At 45.3% G+C, this 14,303-nt stretch overlaps 1 protein-coding gene across 1 annotated transcript in view; it reads left to right on the forward strand.

Moving 5' to 3' along the window:
- sdk1a (sidekick cell adhesion molecule 1a) overlaps window positions 1–14,303 on the forward strand; it is a gene marked incomplete at its 5' end in the record, with an annotated part of 439,376 nt that overhangs the window by 36,990 nt on the left and 388,083 nt on the right. Inside the window, 1 exon segment of the mRNA XM_084319476.1 lies at window positions 696–3,446. Within this exon segment, the coding sequence (XP_084175602.1) occupies window positions 696–3,446 (2,751 nt within the window).

The following is a 14,303-nucleotide window of genomic DNA, read 5'->3' on the forward strand; positions in this document are numbered from 1 at the left end:
GAGAGAGAGAGAGAGAGAGAGATAGTACATACATGCGCGCGATAAGGGAGGGAGATAGGAGGGAAGGGGGAATGAGAGAGATAGATAGAGAGAGAGAGCGAGAGAGAGTACATACATGAGAGAGCGAGAAGGGAGGGAGATAGGAGAGGAGGGGGAATGAGAGAGAGAGCGAAAGAGAGAGAGAGACAGATAGAGAGCGAGAGATAGATAGAGAGAGAGAGAGAGAGATAGAGAGCGAGAGATAGATAGAGAGCGAGAGAGAGAGAGAGAGACAGATAGAGAGCGAGAGAGAGAGAGAGAGAGATAGAGAGAGAGATAGAGAGAGAGAGAGAGAGCGAGAGAGAGAGAGAGAGAGAGAGAGAGAGAGAGAGCACATACTGCTATATAGAAGAGGCACGCAGTTGCCGTCAGCCTCCACATTATAAATGCATTGAAATCTATGATAATATAAAGGACGGCGACGAATACGCATATCTACTGTATATGCTGCATACTTTTCTCACTTAATTAAATCATTTTCAGTGTGTTCATTTCTTTAATTAGTTGATTTCTGAGGACTTTCATAGAGAACGTGTGGTAATAAAGCATCGCCACATAGCCGGGGGAACTCAGCGTTCTTGGGAGCCTTGGCGCTTTTTTACGCAGACAACCTTCGCCTTTCACGTTCCTTCAGTGTGGCTCCCCTCGTGTTCCAGAGACAGGCCCGCTCACGTCATCATCTCTGCTCCACGTTCCTTCACTGTGGCTCCCCTCGTGTTCCAGAGACAGGCCCGCTCACATCATCTCTGCTCCACGTTCCTTCAGAGTGGCTCCCCTCGTGTTCCAGAGACAGGCCCGCTCACATCATCATCTCTGTTCCACATTCCTTCAGTGTGGCTCCCCTCGTGTTCCAGAGTCAGGCCCGCTCACATCATCTCTGTTCCACGTTCCTTCAGTGTGGCTCCCCTCGTGTTCCAGAGACAGGCCCGCTCACATCATCATCTCTGTTCCACGTTCCTTCAGTGTGGCTCCCCTCGTGTTCCAGAGGCAGGCCCGCTCACATCATCATCTCTGTTCCACGTTCCTTCAGAGTGGCTCCCCTCGTGTTCCAGAGGCAGGCCCGCTCACATCATCATCTCTGTTCCACGTTCCTTCAGTGTGGCTCCCCTCGTGTTCCAGAGGCAGGCCCGCTCACATCATCATCTCTGTGTCACGTTCCTTCACTGTGGCTCCCCTTGTGTTCCAGAGGCAGGCCCGCTCACATCATCATCTCTGTTCCACGTTCCTTCAGTGTGGCTCCCCTCGTGTTCCAGAGTCAGGCCCGCTCACATCATCTCTGTTCCACGTTCCTTCAGTGTGGCTCCCCTCGTGTTCCAGAGACAGGCCCGCTCACATCATCATCTCTGTTCCACGTTCCTTCAGTGTGGCTCCCCTCGTGTTCCAGAGGCAGGCCCGCTCACATCATCATCTCTGTGTCACGTTCCTTCACTGTGGCTCCCCTTGTGTTCCAGAGGCAGGCCCGCTCACATCATCATCTCTGTTCCACGTTCCTTCAGTGTGGCTCCCCTCGTGTTCCAGAGTCAGGCCCGCTCACATCATCTCTGTTCCACGTTCCTTCAGTGTGGCTCCCCTCGTGTTCCAGAGGCAGGCCCGCTCACATCATCATCTCTGTTTCACGTTCCTTCAGTGTGGCTCCCCTCGTGTTCCAGAGGCAGGCCCGCTCACATCATCATCTCTGTTCCACGTTCCTTCAGTGTGGCTCCCCTCGTGTTCCAGAGACAGGCCCGCTCACATCATCTCTGTTCCACGTTCCTTCAGTGTGGCTCCCCTCGTGTTCCAGAGACAGGCCCGCTCACGTCATCTCTGTTCCACGTTCCTTCAGAGTGGCTCCCCTCGTGTTCCAGAGACAGGCCCGCTCACGTCATCATCTCTGTTCCTCGTTCCTTCACTGTGGCTCCCCTTGTGTTCCAGAGACAGGCCCGCTCACGTCATCTCCTCTGTTCCACGTTCCTTCAGTGTGGCTCCCCTCGTGTTCCAGAGGCAGGCCCGCTCACGTCATCTCCTCTGTTCCACGTTCCTTCAGTGTGGCTCCCCTCGTGTTCCAGAGACAGGCCCGCTCACATCATCTCTGTTCCACGTTCCTTCAGAGTGGCTCCCCTCGTGTTCCAGAGTCAGGCCCGCTCACGTCATCTCCTCTGTTCCACGTTCCTTCAGTGTGGCTCCCCTCGTGTTCCAGAGACAGGCCCGCTCACGTCATCATCTCTGTTCCACGTTCCTTCAGAGTGGCTCCCCTCGTGTTCCAGAGACAGGCCCGCTCACGTCATCATCTCTGTTCCACGTTCCTTCAGAGTGGCTCCCCTCGTGTTCCAGAGACAGGCCCGCTCACGTCATCATCTCTGTTCCACGTTCCTTCAGTGTGGCTCCCCTCGTGTTCCAGAGACAGGCCCGCTCACGTCATCATCTCTGTTCCACGTTCCTTCAGAGTGGCTCCCCTCGTGTTCCAGAGTCAGGCCCGCTCACGTCATCTCCTCTGTTCCACGTTCCTTCAGTGTGGCTCCCCTCGTGTTCCAGAGGCAGGCCCGCTCACGTCATCTCTGTTCCACGTTCCTTCAGAGTGGCTCCCCTCGTGTTCCAGAGACAGGCCCGCTCACGTCATCTCTGTTCCACGTTCCTTCAGTGTGGCTCCCCTCGTGTTCCAGAGACAGGCCCGCTCACATCATCATCTCTGTTCCACGTTCCTTCAGAGTGGCTCCCCTCGTGTTCCAGAGACAGGCCCGCTCACGTCATCTCTGTTCCACGTTCCTTCAGAGTGGCTCCCCTCGTGTTCCAGAGACAGGCCCGCTCACATCATCATCTCTGTTCCACGTTCCTTCAGTGTGGCTCCCCTCGTGTTCCAGAGACAGGCCCGCTCACGTCATCATCTCTGTTCCACGTTCCTTCAGTGTGGCTCCCCTCGTGTTCCAGAGACAGGCCCGCTCACGTCATCATCTCTGTTCCACGTTCCTTCAGTGTGGCTCCCCTCGTGTTCCAGAGACAGGCCCGCTCACATCATCATCTCTGTTCCACGTTCCTTCAGTGTGGCTCCCCTCGTGTTCCAGAGACAGGCCCGCTCACGTCATCTCTGTTCCACGTTCCTTCAGTGTGGCTCCCCTCGTGTTCCAGAGTCAGGCCCGCTCACGTCATCTCTGTTCCACGTTCCTTCAGTGTGGCTCCCCTCGTGTTCCAGAGACAGGCCCGCTCACGTCATCATCTCTGTTCCACGTTCCTTCAGTGTGGCTCCCCTCGTGTTCCAGAGACAGGCCCGCTCACGTCATCATCTCTGTTCCACGTTCCTTCAGTGTGGCTCCCCTCGTGTTCCAGAGACAGGCCCGCTCACGTCATCATCTCTGTTCCACGTTCCTTCAGAGTGGCTCCCCTCGTGTTCCAGAGGCAGGCCCGCTCACATCATCTCTGTTTCAGGAATTACGGTATATATAAAAAATAAATAATAATAATATAATTACAAATATTATCACACACACACAAACTAATGTTAAATAATAATAATAATTTAAGAAAAAAGTATTTTAAATGTATTTTAATTTATTTGTTTACACATGCACACAAATCGATAAGTGACGCCATAATTATCGATAAATCAATAAGTGGTATCAGCCTTAGAAATATTTCACTCTGTGTGTGTAATGAATCTATATAATATTATGATTTTCACTTTTTATAATTGAATTACTGAAATAAATGAACTTTTCCTCGATTTTCTAATTTATTGAGATGCACCTGTACTTGTCTGACCAGCAGCTGTCAAGCTTCCTTTTATTCCCCAAACTGATTCCACAGAGCCGGCGTGGCCAGAAGGACAGCGAGCGCTTTCGTTTCATGCACAGAAAAAGCACTTCATATCCAGGAATAGTGTAATAGCATAATTCCCTGAGTGTCGTGTCAACATTTCCACATTGCACATTGCACAAGAAAAAACCAGCCTGTCTGCGAGTGATATTCGTTTTTGCATAATGAGTAGGACCTGATGTCTCTGTGAGAAGAATATTATAGGCCTATATGGTTTTGCAGGTCGCCATTTTGGCTCAACATTATTTAGATTGGCCTCTGATAAAAATGATATGAGGAGCGAGAAAGGGGAATCGAACACATACAAAGACACACACACACACAGATGGAGAGAGGGGTGGGAAAGTGGAGATAGAGAGAGAGAAGGGAGGGAGGGAGACAGAGCAAGGTGTTCTAGAGAGAGAGAGAGAGAGAGAGAGAGAGAGAGAGAGAGAGAAAGCGGTTACATATGGGCAGCAAACACAAAGCCGAAACTCCTACTATATATTGAAGATTCACGTAAATGGACCTGGCAGTCTGTGCCACCATGCAGGTATACATGCACTGAAGAACGTAATTTGTGTAACTTTCTTGTTTTGTGAAAACATGAATATTTAGGAAAAGCCATGGACTGGGAACATCACATATTTTATTTATACAAAATTATATACATTAAAAAATATGCAAGCGGTCTCTTGGACCGTCCAGGCGGTCGGAGTGTTAATTGCATTGTGTTTTCCAGTGATATTATTCATTGTCAAGGTGGATTGGGAGAGAATCACATTATGGAGAAGACAGCACTTCAGGGCTGGCTGTGGAGCCTATGAATATTCATAGGTTCTAGAATAATGCATGATTCTTCTGCTTTTAATGAATGGGATGAGTCCGCTTACCACCACACACGGCTTGAGCGCGTAATAGACAATGTACGGGTGGATGGATGGATGGATGGATGGATGTATGGCTGGATGAGAGAGAGTACATCCATAGGAGCGAGGGGGTAGATGGAGGAGAGGAGGGAAGGGGTAATGATAGGGATAGAGAGAAATAGAGATATATAGAGAAGGGGGGGATATAGGAGGGAAGGATGAATGAGAGAGATAGAGAGAGAGATAAATATAGAAAGAGAGAGAGAGAGAGAGAGAGAGAGAGAGAGAGAGAGAGAGAGAGAGAGAGAGAGAGAGAGAGCACATATAGAAGAGGCAGAAAGGAGACAGGGGTTTGCTTTAATTGCATTGCAGTTTTCCAGTAATATTATTCATTGTCAAGGTGTATATGGAGAGAATCACATTATAGAGAAGACATCACTTAAGGGCTTGCTGTGGAGCCTATGAATATTCATTGCCCATTCTGACAAAAACAATTTGTCAAAACTTTGCTCAACGCTCGCAATGTTTAGTTCCCTTCCCTCCACAGGCTGCATGAAGGCCTGGAAACATGTATGTCACATACAGTAAGGTCTAAGTTGTTTTGTGTTTTACATGACCTACAGTACAGTATGTTTATCCGGAGGGCAGAGTCTGTAGAGGTGATAGCAACACATATAAATATATGTATATATTTATTTATTTATAAAAAATGTGCAGGTGGTAGCTTAGTGGCTAAGCTCCCGTCCATGCTTACTGCTTCCTGCCATGCCCTGCCTATCTCTGATATCATATTGCTGAAATTTGAACTGCGTATGAATAGAGAGGAGCGCTATTCCTCGATTAGCAAATATGGATTTAGCAGGAGTTGTGTAAAGAGTAGTGCAACAAACCAGTCCACAGTGTTAGTCAAGTAAAATAAGGCATTTAAAAAAGAAAATTACATAACTTTTTTTAATACAACTTTTTTTGTGTAACAACCTCAATGTGACATCACATACCGCATGGAAATAATGACAACCTTGTATCACAATAGATTAATCTGGAGGGTTTAGTTTATTTAGCTGTGATAACAATCACATCCCCCTGAACTCATGCTGCACTGTACTCATCATACTGTAGCACACGACCCCAGCCACCCCCTGAACTCATGGTTCACTGTACTCATCATACTGTAGCACACGACCCCAGCCACCCCCTGAACTCATGCTTCACTGTACTCATCGTAGCACACGACCCCAGCCACCCCCTGAACTCATGCTTCACTGTACTCATCATACTGTAGCACACGACCCCAGCCACCCCCCGAACTCATGCTGCACTGTACTCATCATACTGTAGCACACGACCCCAGCCACCCCCCGAACTCATGCTGCACTGTACTCATCATACTGTAGCACACGACCCCAGCCACCCCCCGAACTCATGCTTCACTGTACTCATCATACTGTAGCACACGACCCCAGCCACCCCCCGAACTCATGCTGCACTGTACTCATCATACTGTAGCACACGACCCCAGCCACCCCCCGAACTCATGCTGCACTGTACTCATCATACTGTAGCACACGACCCCAGCCACCCCCCGAACTCATGCTGCACTGTACTCATCATACTGTAGCACACGACCCCAGCCACCCCCCGAACTCATGCTGCACTGTACTCATCATACTGTAGCACACGACCCCAGCCACCCCCTGAACTCATGCTGCACTGTACTCATCATACTGTAGCACACGACCCCAGCCACCCCCCGAACTCATGCTTCACTGTACTCATCATACTGTAGCACACGACCCCAGCCACCCCCTGAACTCATGCTTCACTGTACTCATCATACTGTAGCACACGACCCCAGCCACCCCCTGAACTCATGCTGCACTGTACTCATCGTAGCACACGACCCCAGCCACCCCCACCCCAGCTTCACTGTACTCATCGTAGATTCGTAGCACACGACCCCAGCCACCCCCACCCCAGCTTCACTGTACTCCTCTAAAAAGCACTCTACAGTAAGAGTTTGGTGCCCTCTGTCATCACTGCCTGTAGCAATAACATGTAATGGACTGGTATTCTGTGTGGCTGTAGCCTATTGTGTTTGTTGTGGCTGTATTGTGTTCTTTGTGGCTGTATTGTGTTCTTTGTGGCTGTATTGTGTTCTTTGTGGCTGTATTGTGTTCTTTGTGGCTGTATTGTGTTCTTTGTGGCTGTATTGTGTTCTTTGTGGCTGTATTGTGTTCTTTGTGGCTGTATTGTGTTCTTTGTGGCTGTATTGTGTTCTGTGTGGCTGTATCGTGTTCTTTGTGACTGTATTGTGTTCCTTGTGGCTGTATTGTGTTTTTTGTGACTGAATTGTGTTCCTTGTGACTGTATTGTGTTATTTGTGGCTGTATTGTGTTCTCTGTGACTGTATTGTGTTCTCTGTGACTGTATTGTGTTATTTGTGGCTGTATTGTGTTATTTGTGGCTGTATTGTGTTATTTGTGGCTGTATTGTGTTATTTGTGGCTGTATTGTGTTCTCTGTGACTGTATTGTGTTCTCTGTGACTGTATTGTGTTCTCTGTGACTGTATTGTGTTATTTGTGACTGTATTGTGTTCTCTGTGACTGTATTGTGTTCTCTGTGACTGTATTGTGTTATTTGTGGCTGTATTGTGTTCTCTGTGACTGTATTGTGTTCTTTGTGGCTGTATTGTGTTCTCTGTGACTGTATTGTGTTATTTGTGGCTGTATTGTGTTCTTTGTGGCTGTATTGTGTTCTCTGTGACTGTATTGTGTTATTTGTGGCTGTATTGTGTTCTCTGTGACTGTATTGTGTTATTTGTGGCTGTATTGTGTTCTTTGTGGCTGTATTGTGTTATTTGTGGCTGTGTTGTGTTCTTTGTGACTGTATTGTGTTCTTTGTGACTGTATTGTGTTATTTGTGGCTGTATTGTGTTCTTTGTGGCTGTATTGTGTTATTTGTGGCTGTATTGTGTTCTTTGTGGCTGTATTGTGTTCTCTGTGGCTGTATTGTGTTCTCTGTGACTGTATTGTGTTATTTGTGGCTGTATTGTGTTCTTTGTGGCTGTATTGTGTTCTCTGTGGCTGTATTGTGTTCTCTGTGACTGTATTGTGTTCTCTGTGACTGTATTGTGTTCTCTGTGACTGTATTGTGTTATTTGTGGCTGTATTGTGTTATTTGTGGCTGTATTGTGTTCTCTGTGGCTGTATTGTGTTCTCTGTGACTGTATTGTGTTATTTGTGGCTGTATTGTGTTCTCTGTGACTGTATTGTGTTATTTGTGGCTGTATTGTGTTCTTTGTGGCTGTATTGTGTTATTTGTGGCTGTGTTGTGTTCTTTGTGACTGTATTGTGTTCTTTGTGACTGTATTGTGTTATTTGTGGCTGTATTGTGTTCTTTGTGACTGTATTGTGTTATTTGTGGCTGTGTTGTGTTCTTTGTGACTGTATTGTGTTCTTTGTGACTGTATTGTGTTATTTGTGGCTGTATTGTGTTCTTTGTGGCTGTATTGTGTTCTCTGTGGCTGTATTGTGTTCTTTGTGGCTGTATTGTGTTATTTGTGGCTGTATTGTGTTCTTTGTGGCTGTATTGTGTTATTTGTGGCTGTATTGTGTTCTTTGTGGCTGTATTGTGTTCTCTGTGACTGTATTGTGTTCTCTGTGACTGTATTGTGTTCTTTGTGGCTGTATTGTGTTCTCTGTGACTGTATTGTGTTTGTTGTGACTGTATTGTGTTCTTTGTGGCTGTATTGTGTTATTTGTGGCTGTATTGTGTTCTTTGTGGCTGTATTGTGTTCTCTGTGACTGTATTGTGTTTGTTGTGACTGTATTGTGTTCTCTGTGACTGTATTGTGTTATTTGTGGCTGTATTGTGTTTGTTGTGACTGTATTGTGTTCTCTGTGACTGTATTGTGTTCTCTGTGACTGTATTGTGTTATTTGTGGCTGTATTGTGTTCTCTGTGACTGTATTGTGTTATTTGTGGCTGTATTGTGTTTGTTGTGACTGTATTGTGTTCTTTGTGGCTGTATTGTGTTATTTGTGGCTGTATTGTGTTTGTTGTGACTGTATTGTGTTCTCTGTGACTGTATTGTGTTCTTTGTGGCTGTATTGTGTTCTTTGTGACTGTATTGTGTTTGTTGTGACTGTATTGTGTTCTTTGTGGCTGTATTGTGTTTGTTGTGACTGTATTGTGTTCTTTGTGGCTGTATTGTGTTCTTTGTGGCTGTATTGTGTTCTTTGTGACTGTATTGTGTTCTTTGTGGCTGTATTGTGTTCTTTGTGGCTGTATTGTGTTTGTTGTGACTGTATTGTGTTATTGGTGGCTGTATTGTGTTCTTTGTGGCCATGTTTTTGTGTTGGACTGATCGATTGATGTTCGTTAATTGTACTTGCATGTGTGCGGGGGAGCAGGGTAGGTTTGGACACGTTTGTATCGACACAAAATAACCTTCCATTACTCAGAGGCTACTTGAATAGGAATGAAAATAATTGAATCCCTGAACAGATACAGGTGTCTGCTAACGACACATTTTTAGAACACAGTTATGTTAAATATACAAGGAGTGAGAGCGTGGTCTCACTGTTCTGCCTCACTGGGACGTTTGGGACACCTTGATCTAAGCTCGGAAATATATAAATTTGAACACATTGGACCTATAATATAACTTGACATATTCCTTTGATAGAACATAGATTCCAATCGGATGAGTGGTCCTGGAGATATGCTAAGGACAGTCATGCACTATAGCGCCACTGCACTCCCCTGGGTTGTTATAGCGCCACCACCTGGCCAAATGGCAGGCAAATGGGCGTGGCTTAAGTGGATAGATTTTCCCTGGACGACCCATAGAAAGAAAATCTTTGTTTCTGAGAGTTTCTTTGTTTTTCTTTTCAAAGGTTACAGCCCAACGTTTGAAGTTTGTTGTTTTAGCGCCACCATCTGGCCAAATGGTACCAAATCCGATGAATCACTGCACTCGCCTGGGTCCTCAGCAATATACCTGCTGAGTGTGGAGTTGATCCGGGAATGGTTCTCCAGATATGCGCCCCACAGACACACACAGACACACACAGACACACACACACAGACAGACAGACACAAAAACACACACACACACACACACACACACACACACACACACACACACACACACACACACACACACACACACACACAGACACACAGATACACACAGACACACACAGACACACACACTGCAATCTGCAAAAAAGGTCTGCAGAGACTCTACTTCCTGCGCAAACTAAACACTTTTAATGTGGACAAAACACTTATGGTTTTGTTTTACAAATCTTTTGTTGAGTCCATTTTAACCGTTTGTATTGTCTCCTGGTATGGCAACCTGTCAATACAGAACAAAAACAGTCTGGCCAACATAGTCAAGATGGCCAGCAAGATAATTGGGACCCAGCAGCTTTCCTTGACAGACATTTATAACAAGACAAATTCTGCGGAAGGCTCAGACGATCTTAGACAGCTCTGACCATCCTCTCTTGGAGGAGTTTGTCCCCCTCCCCTCTGGCAGGAGATATAGGCTCCCCAGGCTAAAGAGCAACAGATTTAAATGTTCGTACATCCCCAGGGCACTAAATGCACTTAACTTCCTTTAAAATAACAGTAATGCATTTTCATTTTCCTTTTCTTTTTCCTGGTTGGATTCTGTAAGATGTGATGTTTCTTGTGTTTTGTTATTTGTTGTTGTTGTTGTTGTTGTTGTCTCTGAACACACACACACACACACACACACACAGCCAGACACACACGCAAACACACACACACACACACACACACACACACACACATACACATACACACAGACACACACACAGACACACACACAGACACACACACACACACACAGACACACACACACACACACACACACACACACACACACACACACATATGCACACACATACACACACATACACACAGACACACACACACAGACACACAAGAGAGTCCTTCCTTTATAGTTAGATGAGAGAGATACAGTAGAGCGAGGGAGAGAGAGATAATGCATGTCTGTGTGTGTCTGTGTGTCTGTGTGTGTCGGTGTCTGTGTGTGTGTCTGTGTGTGTCGGTGTATGTGTGTGTGTATGTGTGTCTGTGTGTGTGTGTGTGTGTGTGTGTGTGTGTGTGTGTGTGTGTGTGTGTGTCTGGTACTGATGATGATTAATACAGCAGTATCTTTGATAGGTGTCATGTCGTATAATCTGATCTACTACTGAACTTTCAAAAGTTCAGAAAAATGTAATAAATAATATAAATTCACTTGACAATTTAATGGAAACACGGCTTCTTTCTCTCTATCTCTCTTGTGTGTGTGTGTGTGTATAAATGTGTGTGTGTGTGTGTGTGTGTGTGTGTGTGTGTGTGTGTGTGTGTGTGTGTGTGTGTGTGTATAAATGGGTGTGTGTGTGTGTGTGTACAAATGTGTTTGTGTGCTTCGATAGTGCAGTCGGTGATGAGTGTGTGTTTGTGTTAAAAGATTAAAGTTGAAGTTAACGATTCAGTGGAATGAAAATCTTGTTTTTCAATCTAATTGCATTTTTTTTTACAGAATGTATGTTGATGTAAAATTAGCCAAAATGTTACAACTGAAAATGACAAAAGCTTTGATCACCATCCCCCTGGATATCAACACAATCAAACCATTTCAGATCCAATTTGCACAATCTACTCGAATCTACTACATAATCTAACGTCAGTTGTCAGTTATAACGGATGTCAGCTAGTTAGTCCACAAACATGCTAGCACATGTTAGCCAGGGTTAATCTCCCATAGCAACCGAACACAGTGTTCCCATGAACTTGTTTACAGTTGAAAACGTTGTATGTTTTATGATACTAGCTTGACATCTCCAGTCAGTAAGTGCAGTAAGTAGGGCTGCACGATTTTGGGGAAATAATCGAATTGCGATTTTTTCTGACAGATATTGCGATTGCGATTAAATTTGCGATTATAATAATACATTTTTTTTAAGCAGCCCCACAGAGGTTTATTGTAAAATGCGGCTTGCATCTGGCCTATACGCGGTGGGTCTGTTCGGGACACCGAGCCTGAAAATGTTTCTTTTTACCTGGGAATCGATACCGGTGCCCAGGGCCGGACTGGGGAAATTATTCATACCGGGAGATATAGCGCGAAATATAGCCCCAGTCAGGCCACTTTTTAAGCGGGGGGTCTGGGGGTCCCCCACTAGGAATTTTTTTGTTACAAAGACTTAATTTCCTGCATTCTGGTGAATTTTAGTGCATGTGAATCACAAACTAATGAGCCAACAATTGCTTAGTACAATGTACTGTTATGGACCTCAAATAAAACTGTTGTGGCACTAGCAATGCTACTCTCTCCACCTTCAAAAAGAAAAAAGCAAGAGCACAACATATTTTTCTATTTACTATTATAATACAGTTAACCACTCTCTCCTGTAAGGGCCTTTCTTTTTCTTTGTTTTATCCCTCTCTCTTCTCTCTCTTATTCTCTTTCTTCCACTGTCCATCTTGACATCAACGTTAATTGACTTTCGCTCTACTGTATCTCTCCCGAGTCCCTCACTACCTGGCTCACTGCCTGGCTGTTATTCTGCATCTGAGTGCCGTCTGCCATTCCATTCGCCGCCTCCGCTGTCAATCAGTTGTATCGCCTGGTCCCGCCTCCACCAATCACAAGCGGCAGCACGGCTCCATTGTGTGTGTGTATGATCCGCGTGAGAGAGAGTCAGATAGTTCTCCAACTCTGACGCAGACAGTGAAATCCTGGTTGTTCCCCACCCATCTAGGTTATCTAACTATCGCGCCGCGCCGCCGCCACAACTAGAAACAATGGCCTGGCAAAAAAATAATAAAAAAAAATAATACTTTTTTTTTTTTTTTTTTTTTTTTTATATAATTTTTTTTTTTTAATCTGTGCAGGCCAGGCCACCGGGAAAACTCCCGGTGCTCCCGATGGCCAGTCCGGGCCTGCCGGTGCCCAACGGTACCTTTTTTCTGTACTTTACTCTCCCTCTCTGAAGTCTAAACTTCACAACACACAATCTAAAACCCCTTACCTCCCTCTCCCAAACTGTTCCTACAACAATAACAACAACTTGCAAAGGAGATCTTGTATCTTCAATGGGACTTCCTGGTTTAAAAAAAAAATATATATAGGCCTATATATTTTAGCGATTTCTTTTTCTTTTTTCGGTTTGCTAATTGCATCATTTCAAATCGCGATTTCGATTTTAAATCGATTGATCGTTCAGCCCTAGAGGGTCACGCCCCCTCAACACACTGCGAGAGGCATGTGCTGTAACCAATAGATACATCCACAGCTGAAAAAGTAACACTCTTGACTTTCCACAATGAGCTTTTTCTGTCTGAATTAACAAGCAGTGTACTGGTTCGTTAGCAGTGCGGTCAGTGATGGATGTGTGTGTGGCAGGTAATTAAAAGTGTGATTAGTGGATAATTAAAAGAGGTCTCTGTCTTTAGAATAGCTAACCACTTTGGACAGACTCTCACACACACACACACACACACACACACACACACACACACACACACACACACACACACACACACACATACCTGTCCCAGGCGAGAGTTCTTCACCTATCGAACAGAGATGTGAGAGAAATACTAAGAGAGAGAGAGCTATAAATAAAATAGAAGAACAGATGAGGAGAAGAGAGAGATATAAATAAAATAGAAGAACACATATGAAGAGAAGAAGAGAGACGGGAAGAGAATAGGTGCGATAGACGGACAGAGAAAAGGAGATAGAGAGAGTGAGAGTTGGAATGATTAACATAGAATAGAATAGAATGATCTTTATTGTCATTGTTACAGTGTTACAACGACATTTTAAATGCAGCCCTAGGTGCTAGCCGTCACACGGTCCTAGATCATAAAAACACAGTCCTAAACACGTAGAGAGGAGGAAGAGAGAAGGAGGGAGATATGGAATGATAGAGACATAAGGAGGTAGATAGAGAAGGAGGGCGGATAGATAGAGGGATGGATGGACGGATGAAGGGATGGATGGATGATGGATGGATGGATTGTGGAGTGGACAGATGGATGGATAGGAGGGACAATAAATGAAGGAAAGGGAAATAAATGATTATGTGCAAGAAAAATTATAATTACTCACACACATCTTTGATTTTCCATCTTCCACCTCCTCCTTCACTTTGATTGGCTGTGTCCAATACACACATGTGCACCCCCCCCCCCCCCACACACACACACACACACACGCACACACACACACACAAACACACACACACACACGCACACACACACACACACACACACACACACACACACACACACACACACACACACACACACACACACACACACACACACACACACACACACACACACACATCCCCCCACACACACATGATAATTCATTTAATTTATAAAGCGCTTCTCAGGAACCCGAAGTCGCTGACGTTAGGGAGGGAAACAGAGAAAAACAGAGAAAAACAAGAAACAAAAGGAACATAAGACCACGGGAGACACAGGGAGAACAGCATGAGACACAGAAACTAGGGATGCTGGATATTGGCTTTTGTACCTATACCGATATTGTCCAACTCTTAATTTCCGATACCG

Source organism: Notolepis coatsorum (assembly GCF_963971535.1).
Source record: "Notolepis coatsorum genome assembly, chromosome: 7".
Lineage (NCBI taxonomy): Eukaryota > Metazoa > Chordata > Actinopteri > Aulopiformes > Paralepididae > Notolepis > Notolepis coatsorum.